General features: G+C 46.8%; 1 protein-coding gene across 2 annotated transcripts in view; it reads left to right on the forward strand.

Moving 5' to 3' along the window:
* Positions 1–10,717, forward strand: part of sipa1l1 (signal-induced proliferation-associated 1 like 1) — a 78,011-nt gene that overhangs the window by 44,345 nt on the left and 22,949 nt on the right. For both annotated transcript variants that reach the window (XM_063222814.1, XM_063222815.1), the window contains exons 13-16: positions 510–625; positions 9,330–9,427; positions 9,907–10,166; positions 10,610–10,717. The exon at positions 10,610–10,717 is cut by the window's right edge and continues 89 nt beyond it. In XM_063222814.1, coding sequence (XP_063078884.1) covers positions 510–625; positions 9,330–9,427; positions 9,907–10,166; positions 10,610–10,717 — 582 coding nt within the window. The remainder of the gene's footprint in view (positions 1–509; positions 626–9,329; positions 9,428–9,906; positions 10,167–10,609) is intronic.

The raw sequence follows: 10,717 nt of genomic DNA on the forward strand, positions 1-10,717 counted from the left end.
GTGTGCGTGTGCGTGTGACTGTGCGTACTGCGCGTGTGTGTGTGTAAGACGATACAAAGTAGGTGTAAAGTGCATGACGTGTGTGTGTGCGTGCACATCTGTGTATGTGTGAATCAGTCTAAGTAGCTCTCACAGTTGTGTTAGTGACTGCAGTGCACACGTGGCTTTTTACTTTCACAAAATGATTCATGGGAGTGTGGGAGATCAGTGCATAGTATTAGTACGCCAGCGCACCACTACAAATGCACTACAAATACAAAAGTTTGCCTTACACTGCTTTAAAGAGGCCATTAGTCACTATATTATTTTCCACCAAATCAGTGTAGGTACTTATAGAAACATGCTCAGTGTTTAATTTCTTTTTACAGTTTACTGCTTTAGTTATCCATTGTTGCTACATGTTCCTGTAGTGTGTTATTGGGATGGTGTGTTTGTAATGGTGTTGTGGTGTGTTTGTAATGGTGTTGTGGTGTGTTTGTAATCGTGCACTGTGCTGTGGTGTGTTCCAGGTTTGGACCACCACCCACCAGTCGCCACTCTCCTCTGCCTGTGGAGCGGCAGCTGACCCCTGAGGTCTGCACTAGTGGCAAGAGCACCCCCACCACCGGAGACCGAGGATCCACAGGTGAGACTCACCCTGTTTGCCTGAGAGAGAGAGAGAGAGAGAGAGAGAGAGAGAGAGAGAGAGAGAGAGAGAGAGAGAGAGAGACAGGCACAGAGAGACAGACACACAGAGAGAATGTGTATCTATTTGCGTCCCATGAATCGAGATTGCGCAGGTGAGCCACGTGTTTGTGTGTGCTTTGATCTTGCACAGCGTGTGCCTTCAAGCTTTTAAACCTTTTTCCCTTCCTCTCCACCTCTTTTCTGTTTCCAGGACAAACACAACGTGTCTTACTCAGAACATCGTGTTGCGTCGTGTTATTTTTTCAGACTTAAAATCTCTTCTTTATTTTGTTGGTTTTTTTTGTCCCACACCCTACCTCTCCTCAAATCGTCCTACGTGTGAAAATCTCAGGAGGACAAGCTGTGGCTGACAGAAAGCAGAGCTTTAAGAGGATTACGAGTGACGTGTCAAAATAATAAGGATGACTGACGTTGAAAAGTGCGGTGGCGGGCGGCAGGCAACAGTGGTTTGTCTGGTCGTCTGGTCTTCTCGTTGCGTTCCTACTTTTTTTTTTACAAGCGAGCAAACGATTTTCATTTGTGACATATTTTTTATTGCAGTTAGCCACTTTTAACAATTTGTGTCCAACATGCGCTCTCGACCCTAGTATGTCAGGGCTGCACACAAAGGCTTGTAAAATAGTATTTGCAAATCTCTGACCCTGCAGAGAAGAGGAAAATTGATGGGATGTGAACGTACTGTGCTTGTGTCTGTACTTGTTAATCCCTGTAACTATAAACAATTCCTTTTAAAGAGGTCTGGTTTTGGACTGACGTTGCAGTGTTTTTTGGTCAGGAGTCCTACACTGCAGTATACGCACACTTCTTTCTTTTCATTTCCTGACTTGTGCCTCCTGTGATGTGTGTTGCGGTGTTATCTCCAGGGGTGTGTTGCGTTGTGGGCTGTGTCAAGATAGCTTGTCTCTTACATGGTGCAAGTTGGAGGGATTGTGTAGAGTGCATTGTGGGTTTTTTGGAGCTTTTTAAGTTGTCTGGGCTTGTCAGCCTCTCAATCTAACACACATGAATTTACACATGCGCACACACAATCGCAAACACACACACACACACACACACACACACACACACACACACACACACACACACACACACACACACACACACACACACACACCCATGGGCACGCGCGCACACACACACACACACACACACACACACACACACACACACACACACACACATACACACATACACACACACACACTCTTGCTTTGACCCCAGCCCTAAACACACACTCACACATATGCATGCACTCACCCCCACACACATAGTGGGTTTTTTTTTACTCCCACGATTTGGCTTTCCACCTTTGTATCTGCACGCACGTACACCTCTGTTAAGTGTGAGTTGAAAAATAGCTTCATGTAAACATACATTCTCTCCCACCCTCACATATCTCGCACACTCGCTCACTTCACAAACCAAAAACACACACACTCCCTCCCTCCTCTCTCCCCTGTCCTTTCTCACAAACTGCCTTCCCCCAAAACGATACTTGTCAGTTTTCAATATTGAAACACACTCTGTGATCAGTGTTTCGAAAGAAGCCATCAGAAAGCACTGCTGCCAAAGAAAGGCGGAAGAAACCCTGACTGTCAAATGAAAACATTCAACACAAGACCACAAACGCAGAGAGCTGGTACTGTGTGTGAAGCATACTGATAAAGGGCAGAACATCCCATCTCTGACTGGCGGAGAGAGAGAGAGGAAGAAGAGAGTGAGAGCGCAAGAGAGAGTAACCGAAAGAGAGGGATGGAGGTCGAGACAGAAAGAGAGAGTGAGTGAAAGAGAGCAGGCAAGGTAGGGAGAGAGAGAGGAGAGAGAGAAAGTGAGTGACAGAGGAAGTGGGGTAGAGAGAGAGAGGTAGAGAGAGTGAGGTAGAGAAAGAGAGTGAGAGGTAGAGAGAGTGAGGTAGAGAGTGAGAAAGAGAGAAGTAGAGAGTGAGAGAGAAAGAGAGAGAGAAGTAGAGAGAGAGAGAGAGAGAGAGAGAGAGAGAGAGAGAGAGAGAGAAGTAGAAAGAAAGAGAGAGAGAAGTAGAGAGAAAGAGAGAGAGAAGTAGAGAGAAAGAGAGAGAGAGAAAGAGAGAGGGGATTGTTTGGCATGAGCTGCCCCATTTGTTCCGTCTGCCCATTCCCGAGTCGCCAGCGTTCCTTCCTCTTCTCCTCAAGGTTACTGACCGATGGTGACTCACTCACACACACACACACACACACACACACACACACACACACACACACACACACACACACACACACACACACACACACACACACACACACACACACACACACACACACACACACACACACACACACACACACACACATTCCCTCTCATCTCCCCTCCCTCCATCTATCACAGCCTTGTCCTTACCAATAACCCACCTCCTACGCACATATACACACACACGCACACATTCACACACACACATGGGGGTACGCGCTCTCACACACAGACACACACACACACACACACACACACACACACACACACACACACACACACAAACATACCAGCCCTTCCGTGTTCTCTTTTCTTTCATTCTCCTCTCGTTCTTGTTTTGTTCCCTCCGTGCCTTCAGTTCATTAGGTGGCTATGCAGTTCCTCCAGTTGGCCGTGCGTTTCCTTGACGACCCCTTTCTTGCCGCTCTCCTCTCTGCAAAAGCAGCAAGGGCTTTCTAATGTTTACATAATGTCATATTTTCTACTTATTTATTTATTTTACACATTATTATTAGATGTTTGTTTGTCCCAGGTCCCATTTCATTGTCCCCCATGCATCCTATTTTTAGAGTTCCTTCTTTTAGTCACTTTTTAAAATGTACACTTCAGCCAAGTCAGTCCACCCTCTGGCTGCCTTCCATGTCAAGCAAAGAGAGGGGGAAGGAGGTGGACAGCTGCCCCTTGCTGTGTTATGTCTGGACCTCCATTCCTCCCACAACCCTTTTCCTCAAATGACCTCTACTAACTATTGAGGGTTGTTGTGGACAGGACTCTAAATTAACACCAGCCAACTGGCCAAATGCTGATGGAATTTCAGTTTGACTGGTAGAAAAGACCAACTTACAAGCTAACTTTGACCCTGGTTGTGGGTATGTGTATGTTGCCGTTTGGAATGTGTTTCCACAAACGATGATCCCTCCTACTGCGGAGCAATACCCTGGATGACAAACCCTGGATGACCACTGAGACCGTTATTATGTCATGGTAATGGTTACTGTTGCTAGAGCAGTGGTTTTGTTGTGCTTTTTTGTTTTCTTTGCGCTTTCCGTGCCTCTGCATGCATGTCGCTTGTTTATGTATTTTTTTGGAAGTGGCTTTGGATAAAAGTGTCTGCTGAGAACTGTAATGTTAGGGTAGGTGTGGCGGGTAGAGATGGTGACAGTTGTGGGGATGATGAAGGTGGTGGTGAAGGATGAGGGTGGTGGTGGTGGGGGTAAACTGTCAGGGTTTCCCCCAGTACTTTATGGTGTCCTAATGGTTACTATGCGGCGAAGGCAAGTGAACAGGGCCAAAGGGTAGCGGAAATATTCTGCCTAGATGAATATTGTGCAAGTGAGGAATTTTGCCTGCGGCAGCCATAAACATAAATACTTGAATGTTTTTGACACACCGCTATGACCTGTTGACCGCCGAACTGTCAGAATGGAACACTGAATTTAGCCTCCACGTGTCCCAGGCGTTGGGGAGTTAAGGTCTCTTTTGACTCCTCCTGCAGCTGCAGGAGACATATTGTCAGTGGCAGATTACGGACAATTCAGCCTGGGACAAGTATACGTTCAGTGTGGCAAGGGGTCGTTTCAGCTCTGAAGAGGGGTGCGAGGTGGCTGTTTGGGTACGTGATCTGCCGCCACTCCCCCGCTGACAGTGGGTTTCCTGCAGCTGCATGAGGAGTCTAAACCTTAAAAAAGGCTTTAGTCGAGAGATCTGAGACCTGCAGGTTTGAATCCCACAGCAGTGCACCCCCATTCATGGCTGAGGTGCCATTGCATCTAACCATGTTAAGGTATACAAGTACAAACATACATTGCTCCATTGTTGCAGAGCGCTCTAAGTTGTCTGGGTGGGGAAATTCTGTCATGTGGATAAGCATCACTGCGTATGCCAAGAATTATGCAGACAAGAAGCATGCAAGATCAAGTAGGGTGATGTCCATATTAAAGGGTGACACACACACACACACACACACACATTACACACACACAGACACATTACACACACACACACACACACACACACACACAGACACATTACACACACACACACTCACACTCTCTCTCTCTCTCTCTCTCTCTCTCACACACACACACACACACACACACACACACACACACACACACACACACACACACACACACACACACACACACACACACACATTACACACACACAGACACATTACACACACACACTCACTCTCTCTCTCTCTCTCTCTCACACACACACACACACACACACACACACACACACACACACACACACACACACACACACACACACACACACACACACACACACACACACACACACACACACACACACACACACACACACACACACACAAACCACACTCAGTCACTGAGCTTTTGACTAATCTGGGTAGCTGAAGGAGCAGCGGAGTTGGCATGTAAATTAAAGTTCAAACTCTACTTGACTAATTAAAGGCTTGAACATCTGCCTCATTCTTTGTGTTTTTCTTTCCTCCTACACACGTTTTGTACTGTCCCTCTCTTTCTCTCCCTCTCTCTCTCTTTCTCTTTGTCTCTCTTTCGCTCTCACGCACACACACATGCGTACTGAATTAGTGTCTGTTTCACTCACTCACTCACTCACTCACTCACTCACTCACTCACTCACTCACTCACTCACTCACTCACTCACTCACTCGCACACTCACTCACTCGCACATGTATACAGACACGCACACATACACAAACAAACACCTACACGCACAAACAGAGACATGCACGCAGTTCCTAACAATCATTATGTATGCACACAATTTTCTTGCACTCCGTGTGGAAGCTGCCTTCTTTAATTGCTCTGTGCAGGCGGTTTTTCTCTCTCTTCCCAATGACACCACTGTTGCATAACGCCAGGGCAATTACACAGTAGTCTGATTTACACCCTGTCTTTCTCACTCTCTTCTCTCCTCTCACTCTCTTCTCTCCTCTCTCTCTCTCTCTCTCTCTCTCTCTCTCTCTCTCTCTCTCTCTGGGGAATTTAAAAGAGAGAGGTGTTGGTTTTGTTGGCCCGGTGCCAGAGCTTCATGGCAATCCTTCTCTCTCTTTCTCTCTCTCTCTCTCTCGCTCTCTCTCTTGCTCTATCCTCTCGTGCTCTCCCTCTCACTCTCACTCTCTACTCTCTCTCTCACTCTCTACTCCCTCTACTCTCTCGCTCTCCCTCTACTCAGTCTCTCTGCCTCCTCTTCTCTCCTCCACAGTGATTCACTGTCATCATGGTCCTGAGTTGCCAGGGGGTGGGTGTGTAAATATGCCGGCCTCTCGTGCAGCGCTGGTCCGGGTAGTAATGGCCACATGAGTAGAGCAGATATACGGTATAATTGAGGTTTTATTGCCCACAGTGGTTGTGGAGGTGTGACGTTCAGGCTTTGGGGTGGGATGCTGAGGATTGTAGCAGTTATGGAAAATAGTCAGTGGTGATGTAGGTGTAGGTGGAGTGTTCATAGCAATGTGGATGAATAGTTGAGGTGATTTATCATAGAGTTGAGGAGTGGTTCTTTATGTAATCATGATGGTGATTTATGCAGTGATTATGTGCGGTACTGTATTTGGTAGCGTTGACTGGGATACTGGGGTCCTGATGTAATGCTGACGGCTATGTTTCAAGTGAAGATAGAGATGGAAATGGTTGGGATGGTGATTTTTGGAGTGGTGGTGGGAGTGTGATGTAACCAGGCTGTTGCCACCTAGCCCACTGCCTGCACTGAATTTCATTACCTCCACCAAGGAGGTTTCGTTTTCGGTCGCGTTGGTTTATCTGTCTGTCTGTCTGTTTGTTTTTGTTTGTCTGTCAGTTTGAAATGTCAGCAGGATAACTCAAAGAGCACGGATTTGGATTAAACTTTGTGGAGTTGGAAATGACCAAAGGAACAAGTGATTGCATTTTGGTGGTGATCCGGACCACGAACCGGAACCAGGATTTTAAAAAAAGATTCTTCACCATTGCTAGCCTAGAAATATAGACGCCCCTAGTGACCGCAAATTGAATTGCGGGACAGGCCAAATTTGGACATTCCAGTTTCTCACTCCACAAAAAGATGGCAGAAAGACTTAGAATATTTGATGTTACACCCGATTTTTATTTTATCAAACAGCTTCCTTGGCAGATGTCTGCACTCTCTGAATGCATTTCTAGTTTTATAATATAATAATTATATCAGTCACAAGGATGGGAATCAGAGAAACGTAAACTCCTGATAGTCTGGAAGTTTTTTTCAGCCCGCCAGCCAGTCAGCAGACAGAAGTGAAGACATGACATCAAACTGAAATACCCAGTCGGGTCCAATTGTACATATGTATGTCACGACCAAACAGTAGTCATTTGTTACATTAAATAAAAAAATGACCAATCCACCATAGACGGAAGGAATCATAATGCTGTCATTTTTCAGACAGCTTGATACTTCAGGCTAGGGGTGATGTAGTTGACTAGATGATTTCTAGAGTGATGATTTGTGGCTGTGGAAAATGTAATGGTTGGGGACATGGTGGTGTCCCCTCTCAGCTTCTCTTCATGATTGTTCTTTTTCCCCGTTCTGCCCTTCTGCAGTAGAGTTCTCAACGGGTCGGGTCAGCCCGAAAAACCCGACGGGCCCTTTGGGTTCGGGCCGGGTTCGGGTCGAAAATATAAGCATATGGCTCGGGTCGGTTCGGTCCGCGGGCTCAATCTTTTCCGCCCAGTGGAAAAAAAAACAGTTCTGCTGTTTACCGTGAATCATGGCGAATTTCCCCTTGATGGGTCAGTAAAGCTAGAATCTAGGCTATAGAATCTATCTATCTAAATATATGTAGGCCTGCGTAACGAAGGTCTGGCAGGCTGCTGCATGCAACCTTGCGCAGTGATTAATTTGTAAATCACAAGGTACCAGAACGCAAAACAAACATCACATCACAGCGATGATGAGTTGGAAAGAGGTCCCGGAACGCACAGAAAAACTACATTGGCTACAATTACGCAAACTAATAAAAACGGGAAAAAAGTTCTTAGATGCAATTTTAACGATATTGAGTCCCATGTCAGCTCATGGAACCATACTTTTGTTTCTTAATACAAGGTACGGTTGGCAATCCAATGACTATTTTAAACAACAGCCATAGTAGGCCTAGCATATTAAATGCTGTAATGACAACAACCAATATTTTTAGTTTGATCGCTAACTTTATTGCTTAGTAGTCTCAGCAAATGCAGTGCATGGAAATTATGTTTTCCCCATGAGGTGAAACGAAACCGAAGCGGTCTTCTACATAGGCTAGAAAGGACAGTGGCTTTCCAATTAGGTTATCCTTTCCACGTATTCACACAACGTTGGCATATGCGTATTAAACGTTAAATCCACGCTTTGTTGGCGAGTTTGTTGCATATAATTTGGCTAATCCGCATGTGCTGTTGCGATATGCCACTTCACTATTTAAATGGCTCGTGCACCGATGGTAAGCGAGCGGCAGCGAAGGTGCCAGTAGACTTGGCTTTTCACACTGACTGTCTGCTCGCGCTGCGGTCTGGTTGAAAATCCCCTCAGCAAATGTTTTATTTGGAGCGTGTAGGCCCTGTTTGAATGAAATATCACCTTGTCTTTGCTGTTTTCGTGCTCAAAATGACTTTTAAGCAACTGTCGGGTCTTGGGGCGCACACACATGCGGAGCGCTCGCCAGCCGAGGAAGATCTCATCCTCTCACCTAGGCTATCTGTCTTTTTTGCTACATGGCTGATCAATGCACCAACCGTAGCCCAGGTGCCACTAGAAATTAGTATGTCCAAAACCTTGTGTGCCAAATGTTATGAAACTTTTAAACAATGTTTGGCACAGCCAGGCTTTCCATCTCATCCACGCATATGAACAAACAAGGAGGGAGGGGCAACTTCACGTAGCCTACATTTAATCAGATACACGGGGTGGAAATGTAGTAAGCCTACATTTAGAAGTCAAAACAAAAGGTGGATAGATTGTTGTTGCCGTGAAGAGGCGGTTATTGAAATCGCGCTGTGGATGATTCTGCTTAAATAGCAAGAACGTTTCCCCATTTCATATTATGTTTCTATTGTGGAAAATATCTTTTCCCTAGGTTTTTAAGTGGGTTATGCAATTTACTGCATATAAGTGCCCTTAAAGACCCACCACAACCCGTCATTCTCCATAGGATAACGTGGGGAAACTCGACCCCCGAATTCGGGCCTCGGGCCGGGTTCGGTTAGATAATTCTAGTGATGTGTCGGGTAACATCGGGCTCGGGCTTTAAAAGCCACGGGCCGGGTAGGGTCGGGTTGACATTTTCAGGCCCGTTGAGAACTCTATTCTGCAGTACATTCAGTGACTACCGCAGTAATAATTGTGTGGAATGGTAATGATGTGGAGTGCTATCCATTTTAGCTTTGTTTTTGTGTGTGTGTGTGTGTTCCAGATGGCCAGGTGACAAAGTCTGGAGCGTCCTACTCTGGAGGACCACGCATCCAGAGGCAGGAGCAGGTCATTCACCTGTCCCCCACAAAGGGCAGTCAGGTAGGGCCACACACACACACACACACACACACACACACGCACGCACACACACACACACACACGCATACACACACACACACACACACACACACACACACACACACACACACACACACACGCACACACACACACACACACACACACACACACACACACACACACACACACACACACACACACACACACTCACACACACACACACACACACACACACACGCACACACACACACGCACACACACCCTAAAGGCACCACAGACTGAATTCCCTCTACCACAGTGTTTAGAGTAGTGCAAGACAGTGAGATATCGACCAGTTTCAGTGAACAGTGTCATCCAATTTAACCACAATTTAATATTCTCTTGCCTTATCCCCCCTTGCTCCCCTTTCTCTCTTTCTCTCCCTCTTCTTCTCTCTCTCTTCTTTCTGTCTCTCTCTCCCCCTCTCTCCCCCTTCTCTTTCCCCCTCTCCTCCACCCCAGTCTGAGGGCGTGTACTCTGGCCACTCGAGCGGCAACAACACCCTGTCCAGCACGACGTCAAGCGGTGGCCTGAGCGATGACAAGTGGTACGACCTGGGCACCAGTGGCAGCCTAGGCAGCAGCAGTGGCGGCGGTGGCGGCACCCTGGGGGCCCTGGGGACGACCTCCGACCTGGCCGAGCCCGAGCCCAACGGCCTGGGAGGGGGCGGCTATCTGCAGGGGGCGTCGGCTGACAGTGGCATCGACGCCTCGTCTTATAGGTACGTGATTGTGTATATCTGCTATCCAAACTCAACATACTAATGTCTTGTCTTGTTATGTCTTATTCTGTCATGTCTTGTTTAATGTCCGTTTAACTGGCGCTGTCAGGTGTTCAGGGATAGCATGCAGCACTTTTCTGTTTTTCTGTCGATGTTGAAACTGAAACTAGTATGTGAAGGCTGCTTGACACCTTAAGTTCCCTTTGGCATTAATTCTCTACTCTCCTATGCTCAACTCTTCTCTACTCTAATGTTTTCCACTGTACTCTGCGCTTCCCTATTCTACTCTACTCTACTCTATTCTACTCTACTCTCTTCTTCTCTGCTCCGTTCTTCTCTGCTCTAATGATTCTACTCTACTCTACTCCTACTCTACTCTCTTCTTTTCTGCTCCACTCTTCTCCACTCTACTCGACTCTACTCTGCTCTATTCTACTCTACAGTGGTGGAGGGGGCACAGGCAGCCTTGGCAGTGGAGGAGGAGGTGGTGGAGGAGGAGGTGGTGGAGGAGGAGGAGGAGGCGGCGGAGAAGGAGAAGGAGGCGGGAGCCA

Source organism: Engraulis encrasicolus, chromosome 18, assembly GCF_034702125.1.
Source record: "Engraulis encrasicolus isolate BLACKSEA-1 chromosome 18, IST_EnEncr_1.0, whole genome shotgun sequence".
In the NCBI taxonomy this organism is placed as follows: Eukaryota; Metazoa; Chordata; class Actinopteri; order Clupeiformes; family Engraulidae; genus Engraulis; species Engraulis encrasicolus.